General features: G+C 39.2%; 1 protein-coding gene across 2 annotated transcripts in view; it reads right to left on the bottom strand.

The window, feature by feature from the left end:
- ADAM28 (ADAM metallopeptidase domain 28) overlaps window positions 1-18,472 on the bottom strand; it is a 58,549-nt gene extending 40,077 nt beyond the window's left edge. For both annotated transcript variants that reach the window (XM_024747758.1, XM_024747760.1), the window contains exons 1-6: window positions 18,354-18,472; window positions 11,120-11,223; window positions 6,654-6,730; window positions 5,076-5,154; window positions 2,785-2,861; window positions 973-1,165 (exon numbers count right to left, since the gene is read on the bottom strand). In XM_024747758.1, the coding sequence (XP_024603526.1) occupies window positions 973-1,165; window positions 2,785-2,861; window positions 5,076-5,154; window positions 6,654-6,730; window positions 11,120-11,223; window positions 18,354-18,405 (582 nt within the window). In that variant the 5' untranslated portion in view covers window positions 18,406-18,472. The remainder of the gene's footprint in view (window positions 1-972; window positions 1,166-2,784; window positions 2,862-5,075; window positions 5,155-6,653; window positions 6,731-11,119; window positions 11,224-18,353) is intronic.
- Window positions 18,473-19,212: the final 740 nt, after the last annotated feature.

Here is a 19,212-nt window from a genome sequence, read left to right as displayed (position 1 = left end):
ACCTAGGAAGAATGTGTAGATAAAGTAAAGAATGGGACCCAGTATTGAGTTACATGAGGCCTCTAATATTTAGTGGTCCATCAGAGGCGGGATAACAGTGAGAGGAACTGAGAAGAAGTAGCAAAACCAAACAATAAGATGTCATGAGAGCGAGGTTATTTGCACACAGTTACCAAGGAATTGAGACAGAAAGACTAGAGGCCTGTACCAAGCTAAACCAGGAGATCAACATTCATAGGAACATATAGCTCAGAGTGATTCTCCTGGACTCTTAGATATCATACCGCTGGTAGAATTTAAACCATAGCAAATTGAATCCAACAGAGATTCTATTTTATTCAAACCTATTCTGTCCAGTGCTTATGCATTCTGAGGACATGTATCAGTAGAAGAGATGATTGGATGTGAAGCGTATCCTAAAGAAAATGAAGGTAATACTGACAAAGTTTTTGTGTGTATATTTTATAGCTTCAAACACAAGCAATATTCATTTTCCTTCCGTGACCAGAAGCTGAATTCCAGGTATGAAAGAATATTCTAAGTTCCTGTGAGAAGATCTGATATTTATTTTGCCCACTGCTATATCCCCAGCACCTATGGCGGTACTTGAAGAAAGATTTATTGAATAAATTAATTCATGGAGAAGGCAGGGTATTTTATCTCAAAGCAGTAATAATACTTTACACCTTTGTTGTACGTTGTAGCATCACGAAAGCTGTCTGCTTCTAGGAGGCCAGCATTATATCGATGCATCTTTTTAACCCTTGCACACAACATGTTGTTAATAATAGTTGATCCTTACACACTCATTAAATAAATCGTCAATGTACAGTAAGGTTTTAATGTCTCTTTAACCTACTAGTTTCAATGACTGTAAAGTTTCAGTCAGTTGGAGCTACTAAGACTGGAAACCAGAGCAGCCAGGATGAGATACATGAGAGCACCGCAAATAAAAAATAAAAGTAGGCATACAAGAAGACTGGTGGCCGATGGGACTGCATTCTGATGAATTTCAGGTACCCATAACATGTCATCCATCCCACAGTTGCTGTTAGTCTTCTGTTCATCAGGATCGTGCTTGAAGAGTGCATGTTCCTGTTCATCCTGATTTGTGGGGCTTAAAGGTTCAATGAAGTACTTTTGATCTCCATGACTGAAGTAACCCCTGAAAAACACAAGAATCTAAGCTTCCTAAAAATATTCCAGTTCTGAGCACTAAAGACTTGTCGACTTCAAAAAATGACCAATGCCAAGGCATTCCAAGCTCAAGGCAGTAAAATATAGTATAACATTATAGCTGAAGAGACGCTTAGAGATTACCTAAACTTATTTTCTCTATGAGGAAATTGGACTAGTTGGGGAGAAGTAACTACTGCAGTCATATAGCTAACCTGTGTCAGAACTGGTGCTAGAATGGAAAATTCCTGACTCTCAGTCAAGTGTCCTTCCGATTCTCATGCCTGGTCTGCTCTAAAGATACACCGACAATAAAAGAGACTTTGAAGTCTTACAGATAGAGTTAAAATTCTGAGTCTATCACTTATTATCCGTGATACCATGGGAAAAAGACTTAAACTCACATAGCCTTAGTTCTCCACCTCTGAAATGGGAATAATAATATCTACCTAATAGTATAGTTGTAAAGATTGAAGGAGATAATACGTAAGGCACATAATCAATGAATATTATCAATTTCTTCTCGATTCTCTCTGCTAAAGCCCTGGGCTAAGATTCATTTAACCATGAATTAGGGAGCGAGCACCCATTATTCATTAGACACTGGAGCAAGGGCAGAAGGTAAAAGGAAAAGAGTCGTGGTCTCTCATCTCATGGAGCTTATATTCAAATAAGGAAGATGGATGTGGATCGAATAATCACATTTGATCCACAAATATATACAATCATATGATGTATACGTAATACATGCAATTATGGCAGATAATTGCTAGGAAGCAAAAGTCTGAGAATATATAGCAGGGAGACTGGACTAAGCATACATGGAAGTAGAAGAGTGGATTGGGGAAATAAGTTAGGCGATTTATTGCAATAGTCTGCCTAAAGGATCATGGCAGTTTGGACTAGGATGTGGCAGTAGAGAGAGAATGTAGTGAATAATCTCAGGGAATATTTAGAACATATAATCAATAGGGCTTGTTAAATAGATAGAAAATGCGTATTTGAAAGGCAAGAAGTCATCAAGGAATCTAGGTTTCTGCATTAGGTGGTTGGTTGACTATATCTTTTATTGAGATAGGAAGCAATGGAAAGACGCCACATGAGGGAGAATATCATTAGTTTGATTTGGAGTATATTAAGATTGAGATTTCCTTAAGATATCCAGATATGGAGAGATATGGAGATATGGAAGAGGAAGTGAGATAATGAAGTCTGGGCATCAGAAGAGATATCTTACTGTAGACAAATACATGACAAGTCATTAACATCCCAAGAGAAATGGATGTCATAGGCATGGATTGGACACACTAGAGAGAGTTTAGAGTGAAGAGAAGTGTTCCCATTCCCTAAAGATTCTGACTCTAAAACTGGGACTCAAAAACCTATATTTTGAAAACAAGCAAACAAACAAAGACAACTCTGCAAGCAATTCAGAGGTGTAATTTACAAACTACCACCAAGAAAAGCCATGTTTCCTTCAAATTTCAAAATTTTTGAGTCCTTAGAATTCATACTCAACTATAGTATAATTTATTATATTTGAGATTCTTTAGGTAATTAACACACACCCATCATCACAGGTACAAACAAACCATTACGAAGCCTTACCTTAGACCCCTACATGTGCTGATACTAGCATCAGAAACTTTTTCATTAATGATGTGTCCTTGGTAATAACAGTCATCCTAGAGAAAAGGGAAAAGGGGTTTGACAAAGGAAAAGTGTGCATGTACTTTAGACCCGCTACTAAATTTGAATTTAAAATCTTGAAACAAGATCTATAATGTTTTCAAATCATTTTATGCTGAACAACAAAAAAAATTTTTTTTATTTTCTTTTTTTTGGGCTGCATCGGGTCTTAGTTGCAGCACGCAGGATCATCGTTGTGGCATGACGGATCTTTCGTTGCGGCGTGCTGGCTTCTCTCTAGTTGTGGTGTGTGGGCTCTCTAGTTGGGGCACGCGAGCTCAGTAGTTGTGGCATGCAGACTTAGTTGCCAAACGGCATGTGGGATCTTAGTCCCCCAACCAGGGATCAAACCCTCATCCCCTGCATTGGAAGGTGGATTCTTTACCACTGGACCACCGGGGAAGTCTCCCTAAAAAAAAATTTTTTAAGCAGCCTTTTGTGGTTAAAATCTTTACCATTTAGCTAATGATCCCAAATGCTTAGGGGGCATTAACTAAACACTGTTGTAAATTTTGTTGTTGCAGAAGAAGGATAACAGGGATGAATACAGTCTGGGAACAAAACAACTCACAGGTATAAGTTTAAAACCTGAGCCCCCAAAACACCAGACATTCATTCTTTTCCTTGGCTAATTGCTCAGTAAAATTTCCTAACACTGATGAGCTCTTTCCAATGAATGGATTATTCAGTTTGTGCTGTTATTTCTTGATTTTTCCAAAGAGTGCCACCAGACTAACTAGATTAGTTTAACATCCCTGTATCCACTCGAAGCCAAACGCTCAGTCTTAGCACTTTTTCACATGGATGTACTTCAGTCAAATTCACCTTTCTACTTTGGAACAGGTGAGGTATTGGCCCACATAAACCTCTGTGCATTGCTATGGAAGAAAATGCTTGAAAAACTTCCTCAGAATAGATGGCAAGGATAAAACACTCCTCATACCACTTCGTCCTGTCTTCTTCTCTGAATAAGAGTCCAGAGTGGAAATTATTTAGGGAAAACACAGAATTCCACAATTCTACCATTGAGGAAATAGTCTTGAGTTTGAGAGACTACATGATCCTGAGAGGTGACTGGCACTGAATAAGAACACCAGATACATTTAATTCTCTACTTTTCAAATGAAAATAAGAAGCTCTTTCTGCCCACTCTCCTATAAGGAGTCCTTAAAGGCTGGAAAGGGTTACCATGGTGGTCAAGGAATACATTTGTTCTTGTCAAACTGTAAAAATGTTTGAACCTAGGGGTAAGACAGGAATAAAGACACAGACCTACTGGAGAATGGACTTGAGGATATGGGGAGGGGGAAGGGCGAGTTTTGACAGGGCGAGAGAGAGTCATGGACATATACACACTAACAAACGTAGTAGGGTAGATAGCTGGGGGGAAGCAGCCGCAAGGCACAGGGATATTAGCTCGGGGCTTTGGGACAGCCTGGAAGGGTGGGATGGGGAGAGTGGGAGGGAGGGAGACGCCAGAGGGAAGACATATGGGAACATATGTATATGTATAACTGATTCACTTTGTTATAAAGCAGAAACTAACACACCATTGTAAAGCAATTATACCCCAATAAAGATGTTTAAAAATAAATAAAAAAAAACAAAAAAACAAAAAACAAAAAAAAATGTTAGAGGATCTATTAAGAAATGACTACTGTTTCTGTTTTGTAAAAAAGTTCATTTGTATCATTTTTTTTTAGATTCCACATGTAAGTGGTATCATATGGTATTTGTCTTTCTCTGTCTGACTTACTGCACTTAGTATGATAATCTCTAGGTCCATCCATGTTGCTGCAAATGGGATTTTTCATTCTTTTTTATGACTGAGTAATATTCCATAGTATATAGGTACCACATCTTATATACACCATTATATATAAAATAGATAATCAACAAGGACCTACTGTATAGCACAGGGACCTCTACTTAGTATTCCATAATAAGCTATATGGGAAAAGAATCTGGAAAAGAACAGATATATATATACATGTATAACTGAATCACTTTGCTGTATACCTGAAACTGACACAATATTGTAAATCAACTATACTCCAATATAAAATAAAAATTAAAGAAAAGAAATTACTACTGTGAAAAAAACATCGTTGCCATAACACTGTTTCACTTTCACTAATTGGCAATGACACTGCTTCTGAGTGTGTGGGTCACACGCCAATTAGCAATGAATTTAGGATACTCTGTCTTACCATGATCTGTGGGCTCGTGGTGACCTCCTTTCCAGTGGAATTATAATATGTTTCCGTGTAGCCGGGTGCAGGGAGACCCCTGAGGGTGGGAGGAAAATGTCACGTTTACTCATGCTAATTGCAAACTCCAGTGATCAAAGGGAGAGCTTTCCCTGGGTGTGGAGAAAAGTTTTACCTCTTAGCCCCTCAGGGCAAATCCAAGCGTGAAAGGGATGCTTAAACTGGAGAGAGTGGGAAGGGCAGGGACATTCCTAAGTAGTGTGGAACAATGTCTGTTTCCTCATCAGACTCTGCCTGTTTGTCTGAGGAGAGATTTGAGGAAGAAATAGAACTGAGTAGGGCAAAGTTGATAAAAATGACTGAAAAGAGCAATGTTCTTCCCCACAGCTAAGGATGACTGCCTTTTTCACCCAGTCCTTGTCAGTTACCAGTAACTGTTAACAGTTGCAGGGGTGGAAAGTGTATTGAAAATTGACTTGCACTTGGTAGTGTGGGCTCTTTCAGCATTCTCACTGAGCTTCCTAAAGTTCTTTCAATTATCCACCAGCAAACAGGAGTCTGAATATATTTTTAAAAGAGGCAGGGCAAGGAGAAAAGGAAGCAACTAATATGTATTCTATACCATCTGTATCCTGGCTGCTGGGATAGTCCTATTACACATATCATTTAATCATCTCAACAATCCTACCAGATAAATATTACTCTCCTTATTTTTCAGATGAGATTAAACAGTTCAAGTGGCAAAGAATCCTATCCAGATTTGCCTGAATTCAAAGCCTGTACTATTTCCATTGTACCACACTGTTTCCAAACTCTCGACAGTTGTGGCTTTTTGCAAAAGGTGATAGTCTATTTGAGGGGGGAAAAAATTCTCATTGCCCTATACTAAACAACTGAGGGATTAAAAAAACTTGAAAGCATAGAATTAGGAAGAAACTACTTTGGATATAGTCTAGATATAGGATGATCAAGATGTGGGTGAGAGCTGAGGTAGTGAAATTTGAAAAAGAATGTTGAATTTCAATGAACTGAATGAAGAGAATGAAGGAATACAGGAAAATGTAATGTATGAGAAAATGGAGGGTTAGTGGTTGGCTGGGTAGAAACAGCATTGGCGTTGCAATCAGGGGACCCTGAGTCAGTTTTTACCACTGACTTGTTTTTTGGCCCTAGAGTTTACTTAACTTATGTATGTCTTGTTTTTCTGATGAAAATAGTTGCAAATTTTTTTAATATCTAATCTTTCAGTGTTAAAATAACAAAATGCAGTGATGCATGGGGGAGACTTAAAAATCTATGTGCTGTTTCATAGAAGTTGATAAAATATATGTCTGCCTGCACCTCGTTCATTGTGTTTTATGACTTCAACTGGCAGAACACTAGTAAACTGTTACTTTACTTAGTGTCTCTACTACTTCAGTACAAACAAATACTCGCGGAAGCCCTTGGGTCACTTGAGAGTAAAAGATGATTAGCCAAGGTCTGTGGGAGTCCTAAGTAGTAACAGACTCAGTTATCACACTTGCCACATGCTAACTGGCTGTTGGTGAGGATAGTATCAGAAGTAAAGACTCTTACTTGTTTTTCTTCAAGTAAAGCACTGCGATTTTTCCATTAACTGTCATTTCATACTTCAATTCAGTTTCAAATTTTTCCTGCAAAAATGCACAAACACTTACTGGTGATTAAAAACATACACACACACAGATTCACTTGGCTATGTCCATCTGTCTCATCATTAGAAAGCAATGTCTGCTTTTCTTTAACAGTGGTCTCTATAATTCCAAATGTCTGCTTCTGCCTCTTTTAACAAGTCAAACAGCTGCCAACTGAATAGACACATTATCTGAGGCCTTTATACAAACCCATCTATCCATCCAGGCAGCCTCACATTCTACAAAGAAGATGTGAGTGTGGGTTATATGCCAGGCACTGCTAAGTTCTGGAAACTGGCCTCTGAGCAGGAAAAATTGGTACCGACTGTCAGAAAGCTTATAATATTGTGGAAAGACAGACAATTCATACCCCTTATCAATGAGTTACATGATAAGGGGTATGAATCTGGAAGCAGGGTAGGATGTCTAACGTCTTAAGGGCAGGGAAAGGCTTTCCTGAGGAAGGAACATGTCCGCTGAGATATGAATTAGCCGGATGACACAGGGTGGGGAAGTTATTTGAGAAGTACTACTACGCACACAGACCCAAAGACCCGCAAGCCTCTCAACTGATGATTTGGTCTAGAGGTCTTCTCACTGCTACGTGGAGGGCAGAATATGGGCAAAATGACATGAATCTGTACCCTAAGGCAGGAAGAAGTCATCAGGAAGAAAACATAGTCTCGGGTGTTCAGAAAGAGAAGAAAATGTCACTTCTAGTAAACTGTGTGGAAACGGAGAACTATTTTTAAGTTTAGATTTATATATACAGGAGGAGATAGAGAGGTCTATACAGAAGAATTTTAAAGAAGATGTTATCAGGTGCTGAATTCTGACTTTGTCCTATAAAACAGGGTTATTAGCCATGGTGACACGTCATACCTACCAATTCACTGGGAAGTACCAGGACATTGTTGTTATTAAAGAGATCCAATATGGCAGAGCAAACGTGATAGAGCACCAGTTATTATGGACTCAGTGATGCTTCCACTGCTGTGTTACACCTAAGGTCAAGCTGTCTTGTCTCCTCCCTCTCGTGAAGGAGAGAAAAGGACCTGAGCTCATCCAGGGACAATAGGAAGTTAGAGCCAAATGAGAAGGAAATCCAAATAAGAGGGGATATATGTATACCTACAGCTGATTCATTTCCACGTGCAGTATAAACTAACACAGTATTATAAAGCAACTATACTCCAATATTGATAAAAAAGAAAGGGGCTTCCCTGGCGGCGCAGCGGTTGAGAGTCCGCCTGCCGATGCAGGGGACGCGGGTTCGTGCCCCGGTCCGGGAAGATCCCACATGCCGCGGAGCGGCTGGGCCCGTGAGCCATGGCCGCTGAGCCTGCGCGTCCGGAGCCTGTGCTCCGCAACGGGAGAGGCCACAACAGTGAGAGGCCCGCGTACCGCAAAAAAAAAAATTAGAGCCGTCTGGTCAGAGTATTGTGCAGGGATTTGCCATCTCCGAGGTCAGTTATTTCAGCTAAAATTTCCTTTAAATTTTCAGTTATTGAAGTGTGTCTCTGGTGTCAAAAATCTCAGACTATAAATATCCTACACTGTGGGTCTAGAGGAGGGGAAGCTGCTCTAACTCAGTTCACTTTCATGAATAACAGGAGCTGGAAAAAAGCCTGAGGGTTGAAAACAAACGTCATGGAGAATTGTTGTCACCACTTCTTGTTCAGGCTTAAGAAAGGCCAGATAAAATGAAAAAATTAGGAGGATACCAGATATGACCGTCCATACAGAAGAGCCTTCCAGATATCTGTTTTCTGTCAGCAGTGGATTTTAGTAGATTTTCAGATAAAATATTATTTGGAGGTTGTTTCAGAAAAGATAATTGGGTAATGGGAGTTTTAGCCAATACTATCATAGAGGGTACGGATGAAAGAAAACAGCAAAGAAGAAAACCAGAGACTATACGAAAGAGGGTGCACTGGGTAATGTTATAACTGTGCTTCTCAAGTAGAAGCTCATGGTGGAGAACAATGCCTGCTAATAAGAAGTGTGTCTTATTTGTATTCTATCTAGGTTCTGAGCTATGGGTTGGGAGAGGAAATAGGCACCTTGATTTGGAGAGTTTCCACTAGAAGGAAATGATTTGGAGCCCACTGAGTAAGATTAACTGGGCACAGGGACATATACATAAAAATTTCCTCCAGGAAACACCGTGGGTAAGGTCTAGTGGGTGCATTGGGACAGTTAGAGTCCTGTGTGGTTCTGAGATGGAAACAGAACTGTAGAGTCAACGTGATGCCCGTGAATACACAAGGGAAACCCTGTAGCCCAACTATTGTGATAACATACAGTAATCCGAGGCCTCTGAAAGCCTTGGTGGACCTAGCTAAGGCCTGACATTGTTCCCAATAGGGGAGGCACTGTGATGCCAGATATTTTTTTTTTTTTTTGCGGTACGCAGCCCTCTCACTGTTGTGGCCTCTCCCGTTGCGGAGCGCAGGCTCCGGACGCGCAGGCTCAGCGGCCATGGCTCACAGGCCCAGCCGCTCTGCGGCATGTGGGATCTTCCCGGACTGGGGCATGAACCCGTGTCCCCTGCATCAGCAGGCGGACTCTCAACCACTGCGCCACCAGGGAAGCCCCAGATATTTTGTTTCAAGGCATGGACCAACAGCAAGATGATTTTGGCCTCTAAGGAAGCACGTGATCCGAAGACTGCAAGAACAGTGACCACCTTCAGAATGTAAGTTTCAACGTCAGGGACCTTGACTGAGAATGTGTTGACTATACATCTATGCAGGTTTATAGGAAATGTATTCCACTTACACTCATTCATTTGTCTATTTGTTTACTTACTCATTTGCTCACTTATTCGACAAACGCTTATTCAGGTCTCCTTATGCCATGTATGTAAAGTACAGTCAAGAATACAATCATGGGGCTTCCCTGGTGGCGCAGTGGTTGAGTGTCTGCCTGCCGATGCAGGGGACGCGGGTTCGTAAAAAAAAAAAAAAAAAAAAAAAAAAAAAGGAAAAAAAAAAAAAGAATACAGTCATGAATCAAATCTTTAAGATTCTGTCTTGGCTGTTAGTGCCTCCTCCAGAAAATGTTTCAGGGGATTACTTCATTCTAGCTCAAATCTTAAGTAATGTGGCCAGGTGTGAGGAAGTCAGGAAGATGGGCCATGCTCTTGGCATACCTGACAGGTAATGTTGGTGCCTTAATTCTCTGGTCCAGCAGAGGGCACAGTGGTATAAGAAGTACAAGCGTCCTCCTCTTCACTGCCTTGAGAAGCGATCAATCCAGACTGAGATCTGTGTAGATACAGGGATCCCCTCTGTCCCATGCACTCTAAATTCTAAATGTTTCAAGTATTTGCTAATCAATTATTTGCACAAGGAAGACCAAGAGTCTCAACACAGAAACCACAAAGTTAATTTCTAGCAACTTGGCTTTCACCTCAAAATATTCAGTGGAAAATGTAGTTGGCATTTTTAAGAGCCTGCCAGAAAGCATTTGAAGAAAGCCATATTGACAGGGAATCCAATGCATATGGGTCCTATATAAATTTAGCAGAAACATTTTGTTGAGAGACAATTATTTTGGGAAACAGAGTCTACTCTGGGTTCTGTTGCTATACATGTGTTTGCTTTAGAAAAAATAATTTGTGAGGAACTTTGTCCAGTTGGGGAATATGAGCTTCCAGTGAGTTTCATCTTACAGTAGGTAGATGTAAAAGTTGTCATTTATGTCTCATTTATTTGTATTTTCCTGGCTCCCAGCAGAAGACTTCCAGGTGTAGGTAATTAGAAAATTGCTGTGGAATGAATCGTCATGTTTTAGCTCTCCTCTTTTGACTGAGAATGTATGTTTTGTCAAGTGGTAAGAATTCTACAAACTTTAATAGCCGACTCTTTTGAAAAAACAGAGGTAAATTTTATGTTCAATTACAGTAATTAATCCTAATTTACTACACATATATGCATTTATTCACCCACAGTATTTTATTTTTTACTTCAATTTTAGTGTTCACGGTTTTGTTTGTATGTGTGTATGTATAGATGATAGATAGAGAGAGATATATAAAGAGATAGATAAAAGAAGTTGCATCAAATTCTTTAGAAGTAACAGAATAAGTTATAAATTACCATAAATAAAGTTTACCCTCTGTGTGACCTTGGACAGTTAGTTTATTTCAACCTCCAGAACTTTAAAATCAAAATAAAGCTAGTAATAGAATGTTGGGTTATCGTGAAGATTAATAAAGGTAAGACAGGTTAAAAAACACAAATGTGTGTATGTATATATACAAAAATATGTATATATATCTACATATTAAATATAGTTATATATATGCGTATGTGTGTGTATATGTGTGTGTGTGTGTGTGTGTGCGCGTGTATTCAAAATTCTTTATTAAATCAAAAGCTGTACCTGTTGACCTGGATCCTTGACCTCTCTTTTATGCAGTGGATGAAGTCTTCTGGGATAAACCACTTCATAGTTTTTCACTCCAGGGAGTTCTTTTATAGAATTTACTGAGCAAAAAAAAAAAAAAGGTAGAGAAGATTCAGCTAAGCAGAACTAACATATGCTGTTCCGTAGTGGTCATGTTGATTGCGTTTCTGATGAATGATGCCACACGCAGGGGCTTTAACTGAGTTATGTGAGAGAGTTATAAAAGTGCAGACACCAGAAAAGATCAGCAAAATCAGAAGCCCACTCTTCCTCTCAGATCTTTAATATATATCTTCAGATATTCTCCCACTGAAAGTTTACCGGTGTTTCTCAGCTTAGTGAAGATATTTCTTTGGAATTTTCCCGCTTCTCTTTACCACTCTGTGTCCCCTAGGGGAAGGGAGCAAACAGTTCAGGCAAAAGCCAGGACAGGAGAACAGAAGCCAAAGTAATCCTCTAAGAACCTAATCAGTGTCAGAATAATCAAACTGAAGCACTCTGAAACTACACAGTGTCATAAAAATGAAATAACTAATGGATACCATTTCAGATTCTAATATATTTTTCTTGGGTTTTCCAATAGCAATATTTTACAGTAATGAAAGAAACGAAATCAGTAAGAAAAGGCTCCAATATCAGCTCCATAGAATGGGCTGACTTTTGCAGTACAGACATACCTTCATTTTTGAATACAAAACATGAAAAACATGAAACTCGGAGAAGCAGACAATTAGAACACTAGGACTGGCCTGGAAGGAAAACTTCTGAACCTGCAGTTAAATTGAAAGAGAATTGGAAAGATTCAACCTACTATTGGCATCTTGAATTCTCATTTCAATGTTGTTTCTAGAAGTTATTTTTTTCAGAGAAATTCAGTTTTCCCAAAGCTGATGCTGAATTTTCTATTTTCTTTTTTATTTGCCCACATGGTCCAGTCCCTGCTCTGTATAAAGAAGTGCCTGAGGAAATGTCAACAGACCAGCTCTTTAGAGGTTAAGGGGCTGCAGATCCACAGAGAATGTAGGTACAAGGGAACAGGGATCCACAGGATGGCCCAACCCAGCAGTTTCCTAACTGGAACTGGAAAGGCTTTAAATGACTAGAGGGTAATTCTAGCTCATTAAAATAGGCAAACCTAAATTCTATGATAACATAAATTTATGTGATGGGGTTGATCTTTTAGCAAATAAAACAGTATTTTTCATTAGTCACTTTGCATGAATGTACACTTATCCCAGTGATGTTCCAGAGAATAAATGCTTATTTTTTCAAAGTTTCTTCAGAAACGAAAGTAGAAACTTTTCAAAATTCCTAGTGATATCAATTTTCTTTTATCATTTTAGGATGGCTTTCATTCTTCTGACCATTCAAGAGCCATTTGCATATCTAACTTTGAAGAATAGAAAAAGTGATTAAATTTGCTAAAAGCTCACTGGGTCAAAAACAGAGTGTTAAAGTGATGAAATGGCATTTCTTTCACTGGCTCAAGATTTACTATTAAAAATAATTCAAAAACACTTAAAGCCGTGGCGTCAACACTAGACTACATTAACTTTGGGTTTAGTTTGGGTTTTTCAATTGTGAAAAGAGGGGACAGATTAAATGATCTTGAAGAACAGTTCAAGTAGTCTACAACTTTATGCAAATAAATACAGAATCTCCAATGATCTCTTTGAACAGGTGACGGTCATTTCAATAATGTTCTAATCAGAACCTTGTGATAAAATGTCTCATTACATAGCCACACTTCAAGAATTACATCACAAGTTCCCTCCGTCACTTACTTCTTACTTCTAGAGCTAATCACTGGGCATCTTTTATTTCTATTTAATTAATTTTTGGTAGAGGAAAATAATAATGTTAGTTTTAAAACAATAAGCGAGGTTCAAAAGCCTAAAGGAACAGTAAATCAGTCATTTTCTTTCCATCGAGTGAAAATTTTCCTAATTATCATAATTATTTCAAAATAATAAGATGCCAAGAGTAAGAAAATTACTCTTGCCAGAAATTAACTGATGGTAGCAATTCCGTACGGTCTCCTGTTACTCTCTAAGTACACCATAAGGCACCCGCATGCTGTCTGGTGGACTGTGTTCAATCAATGCAATTAGTCCCATTAATATGGAGCTCATGAAGCCGTATATTCACCAACATTGCAACCAGAGTAACTCTTCTAAAAATGCTGTATGAAACACACATTATTCTGATGGGAAATATTAGTCTAAGCTGCCCTCAGTTCATAAAATAATAACTACCCAACTAATTCTTTTTATAAAAGCAGAAAGGGATAACACTCACACGCTCCCCTTCAGAAGTGGTGAGAAGGGGACAGGCCAATCCAACCAACACAAGTTTTCTCTGATATACACATTGATCTCCATGCCTCTAGTTAGTATCTAAATGCTAATGTATCCCAGCTGACTATGAAATATGGAGTCTCAGCATGTAAATCAGTGGAGAAATTTCTTTCCAACTCTTTGTTTGATGGCCAAGCACTTCCAAATGGCAACCAAAACAAATCAATGAATAAACTAAACCAGGATATTTTTTAAAACGCCTCCAGCAACCTCTCACTTTCTTCAGTGTGAAGTGAACAGATTTCCAGCTTTTCACATTCTTGCAGCAGGGTACATTCTCTAAAGATAACAGATAGAATTTCCCTTAATGGCCCTTCTTTTTCTGAAACCAGGAAGGCCCTGAAAGGATGAGATTTGAGATACAACAAATTATACAGCAGTTAAAGAGAGGCAACAGACCTAAGTGTTGTTTGGCTCATCATTCTAAGGTGTGATGGTGCCGTCTCCTCCCAGCTGTATAACAGCACACTAATTATTTTGAGGCCTGTGGAACAAACACAACTAACTATCATCCAGGGATTACACAAATCTGAGATGAAACACAATATGTTGCTACTAATTCACTTTAATACTTGCTTTTCTCTCTCCCACAGAACTCACAGGATGGATTAGTTTTGACTAGCAAAACCGGATCAAGAAAAAGAAAACTGTTACTTGGCTTTGGGTTAGATCATTATTTTCACTGTTTATTAGTTTTAGAAAAGTGAAATCTTTGGGGGGGGTACTTTTAAACACTTTTTATTTGGCAATAATTTCAAATGTATACAAGAATTGCAAGAATAGGAATAGTACAAATAACATCTTTATATCCTTCACCCGGATTTACCTAATTCACAGATCTACCCTATTGCCAACATGTTCATGAGTGAAAGTATTCTTGTAAGCCACCAATATTTTGAGGTTGTTGTCACTGAGATTTTGAATATTCTCAGTCTCTCACATATATACATATGTGTATATACACATACATATGTATATAAATATACATACACATACACACAATTTTTTCTAACCATTTGAGGATGAGTTACACTACATACATCATGGTTCTTTACCCCTACAAACTTGAGTATTTCCTAAGTACAAGAATATTCTCTTACACAGCCATAGCACAGCTCTCAAATTTAAGAAATTTAACACTGAGCCAGTACTTTTATCTAATCTACCATCTGTATTCCAGTTTTGTCAATTGACCAAATAATACCCTTTATAGCATTTTCCCCATTCCAGTGCAGGATCCACTCTAGGGTCAGGTATTTTATCTAGTTTTCATGTTTGTGGCCTCTCCTGTTGCGGAGCACAGGCTCCGGACGCGCAGGCTCAGCGGCCACGGCTCACGGGCCCAGCCGTTCCGCGGCATGTGGGATCTTCCTGCACCGGAGCACGAACCCGCGTCCCCTGCATCGGCAGGCGGACTCTCAACCACTGCGCCACCAGGGAAGCCCTCTTTACTCTCTTTTAATCTGGAAACTTCTGACCTTCCTTCCACCCTCCTTTCATCCTTCCTTCCAACCGTTTTCTTTCTTTCTTTCTCTTTCTTCCTTCCTCTATCTCTCTTTCTCTCTCTGCCTCCCTCCCTCTGTCTTTAGAAAAGTTAAATCTTGTTGACAAGATTAAAATACCAGACATTAGTCTGGATGGCTACTTTATCTTTTAATGTGTTTGGAGCCATTTTAGAGTTTAGCCCCTTTGTACATAATACTGATATTTCCATTTTTCTTCAAATCTGTTCAAAACTGTTGAAAGCAATGTCTTTCCAAACTAAACACATGATGTTAAGCCCTGAATCAGGGTTTATGCAATGACATGGACTTAAGTTCTGGGATTCTCTGTACCCCATCAAACTATCTGGTGATTTTAAACGTCATGCAGTAAAAGTGAGTACAAACACTAAAGGAAAAAACACATCCTAATTATGTCTATCACTTTGGCTCTAAAGATCAAAGTACGTATACTCTTTGGGGTCTTCCAGTCGACTTATGAAGACAGGAAGAAATTGCAATTTGAAATAAAATAATTTCAAAAAGTACTGTACCCCCTGGATATCCTGCTGAAGTAAAGAAATTTCTCCTTACTTCTTCACCCCCAAGCACCTGTCACATGCTTTAAATTTTTTTCCCTTTCCTACAATGAAATCTTATAAGTTATTTTTCTCAGGGGATTGTAAAGCTCATTACAAACAGTTGGCCTGATTTGACCTCATTTTTTAATTTCGCATATGTAAGAACCAGGCAGGAGTCATGGTTGGAGGGGCACATACTTATTCTCTGGATGATGGGGGCAGAGAAACAAAAAAAGGAGGAGATGGGAAAATGGAAATGGCTTTATGTCTTACATTTCAGTGGGTATTTCATTTCAGGGTTATTTCAGGGACCATGGAGACATTCCTTTTTTCTTTTCTTTTTTTTTTTTTTGGCTGTGTTGGGTCTTGGTTGCTGCACACGGGCTTTCTCTAGTTGTGGTGAGCAGGGCTACTCTTCATTGTGGTGCATGGCCTTCTTATTGCCGTGGCTTCTCTTGTTGCGGGGCACAGGGTCTAGGCTCGTGGGTTACAGTAGCGGCACACTGGCTCAGTAGTTGTGGCACGTGGGCTCAGTAGTTGTGGCTCACAGGCTTAGTTGCTCTGCGGCATGTGGGATCTACCGGACCAGGGCTCGAACCTGTGTCCCCTGAATTGGCAGTCGGATTCATGGAGACATTCTTGAAAATACACAATGGAAAATAAAAAAGAGGGGGCAGCTTTCTGTTCCAGATGGAAGATACGGGAAGGCAGCTTTCTGTTCATCCCTCCATCCTCACAAAAGCCACTTCAGAACCTCTGTCCCCTTCTCACCAAGTATTCAGAGATGTCACACTTTGAGACATGACCTCTAAAAATGTTTTGTCTCTTGGGGCAAATGATGTGAATGCAAAGACAGGAGAACAGAATCAGTTAGTATGCCCGAATTCACCGAAAAGGCTATAATGTGGATGGACCACACTGGTAGCTATGTTATTCTGTTAACAGACCCAGCTTGATCTTTATGCTGTTGGGTAAGGCTAGTACACAAACAATTCTTATGTTTCAACCAAGCAAATTGTCCCAGAGAGTGTTCAGTGATCCTACTTTTGGAGAATGTAGGGAAAGAAGATTTCTATTAACTTTGACTCAAAAAATAGGAATTTTAAGTCAATAATTTAAATTCCTAGCACAGTTCTACACCAAAAGATGTTAAGTTAAAACTTTCCCAAGTCTGAAAAACAAATCAGAAACCAGCGTAAAAGGAAAGATGCTTTTAGTGACAAAGTACTGAGCGGGCAAAAGGGGTAGGAGAATATTTCCCTACCTAACCCCATCCTTCTTGTTGATAATTTGTTCCCATTTCTAGGTCCCAGCAAACATTCTAAAGCCCAGGAAAAGGTTTACCAGGGAAGGAGTCTCACGCACTGAAGCTAACGTGCTGAATTTCAATAAGCTCTCGAAGTAGAAATAAACAAAGGAAATGTGTTAGCCAATCTAACCAAAATCTAATTGGAGAATTCATCAGAGATGGAGAGATATGCTAGATATAATTGATTATTAGGAAGTAATATTACTCTACTTTTGAATTCTTAAACTAAAAATTGCTGCTCACCATCTGGCACAACAAGAATGAAGTCACTTGGGGCTTCCCTGGTGGCGCAGTGGTTGGGAGTCTGCCTGCCGATGCAGGGGACATGGGTTCGTGCCCCGGTCCGGGAAGATCCCACATGCCGCAGAGCGGCTGGGCCTGTGAGCCACGGCCACTGAGCCTGCGCGTCCGGAGCCGTGTACGCCAAAAAAAAAAAAAAAAGAATGAAGTCACTAGCCACTGCAGTAGTTGACCTTCAATACACAGCCTGAAACAGGAGTTCAGGGCCGGCAAAGATCAGAAATGAGGCACTCTGTACTCTGGGAAAAACTGGCAGAACAGACCTTCAGATAATTAGATACTTTTAGGAGAAGATGTTATGAACCCAATTTCTTGCATTTTCTCATATCTAGAAAAGCTCTAAAATTATTAATGGAGACATCCGCTCACCGTGACTAGCAGCAACCTCCTGCCAAAATGTATGCTTGATTCCATGGATCCCCCTTCAACAAAACACATAATACTGATCTCCCTGCCCTACTTCTTCTGAACAGTTCCTCACAGTTATCTGAGAAGTTGTCTCCCAGGCTATAATCCTCATTTTGCCCCAAATAAAACTTCACTCACAACTCTCACATTGTGCTTTTTCTTTTTTCAGTCGACAAATGTTTGATCTAACCAGCAAAATGTAAGTGAATGATCAACGTAAGTTCAACGGCAACATTGTTTTGATCAAGTAATATCACAGTGCTTTATAAACATGAAATGGGTCCACTACTTATTTCTAATTTGTCATATTTATCATCACCAATAATGAAAGGACTAAATATAAAAATGTGATTGAAAGGAATAGGACGAATCAAACTGGCCCCAATAATAATAATAGATACTTTCTGAAGCCTTCTGTACCGCAATAACCAGTCAAACCTGCCTCATCTTAACTGCTCTAAAAACTGACTAGGTTGATTTGGGTGCATTCCATTCTTTGATGCAAAGATCACAATCACTGTTTAAATGATGCTGAATTAAATTTCCCCTCTGATTTCTAAGTGTTCTCAGATCAGACATGTAAATATTGATTCAAGAAGTCTGCTTGCCTCTCCTTTACACTGAGTGTTTAAATCAGTCAGGGCCCCCCAAAACAACAAATTAAACCAGCTCAACTGGTTAGTAAAATTGGTTAAAAAAAAATACTGGGAGAAGATGAAAAGCAAGCAGTTCCCTGGGTATTTAACAGAACCTGAAAAGGAGTTAAACACCTACCCGGAAGTGGAGAAAGGAGGAAAGTGGCTGTCAAAAGAAGCCCTCGCCACATGCTGGGTGATCCTAGGAGCCTGGTGTCTGTCCTTCTGTCTCAAGCAGACGTGCACTGGGTCTGTCCCTTCCTCTCAAGTGAGACAGAATGAAACCTCAGGGTTCATTCTTGTCTCTGCTTCAGGAAGTGTTTACTAAAGGTGTTGCACAACCTCAGAGCTATGGTCCTGTGACAATGGCACAGCAGGCGGAAGTTCTGGCCGCAGTCTGGCTCTAAGATCCCTTGATCCTACGCTATTGTTTCTCTTTCTTTCTTCCCCATATTCCCCACTCAGAAGTAGTACATTTCCAGTAAAATACTATATTCCAATAAGCCACTGCAATAATGGCTTCAATGTAGCTTGATAAATGTGTGTATTTATTATGTGTATAATAAATATATGTGTATATACACACTACTATATATAAAATAGATAACCAGCAAGGACCTCCTGTATAGCACAGGGAACTATACTCAGTATTTTGTAATGACCTCTAAGGGAAAAGAATCTGAAAAAGTATATATATATTTGTAAATATATATATATATACACACATATATACATGTATATATAAAAGTATATATAAAAGTATATATATATATATGTAGCTGAATCACTTTGCGGATCCCTGAAACTAACACAACACTGTAAAGCAACTATACTTCAATAAAAAAATGAATAAATGAAAATTTAAAAAAAAAAGCAAAATAAATATATGTATTTGCTATGTTGGCAAAAATTTATTGAGAAGGTTATCCTCTCACATATACAAGTGGTTCAGTGAAGCAATTTCTGATCCAATCCCATTATTGTATAAAACTCTCTTT

The sequence above is a fragment of the Neophocaena asiaeorientalis genome, unplaced genomic scaffold (genome assembly GCF_003031525.2).
Source record: "Neophocaena asiaeorientalis asiaeorientalis breed wild unplaced genomic scaffold, Neophocaena_asiaeorientalis_V1.1 scaffold429, whole genome shotgun sequence".
NCBI lineage: Eukaryota > Metazoa > Chordata > Mammalia > Artiodactyla > Phocoenidae > Neophocaena > Neophocaena asiaeorientalis.
This window is presented reverse-complemented; position numbering and strand designations above follow the sequence as displayed.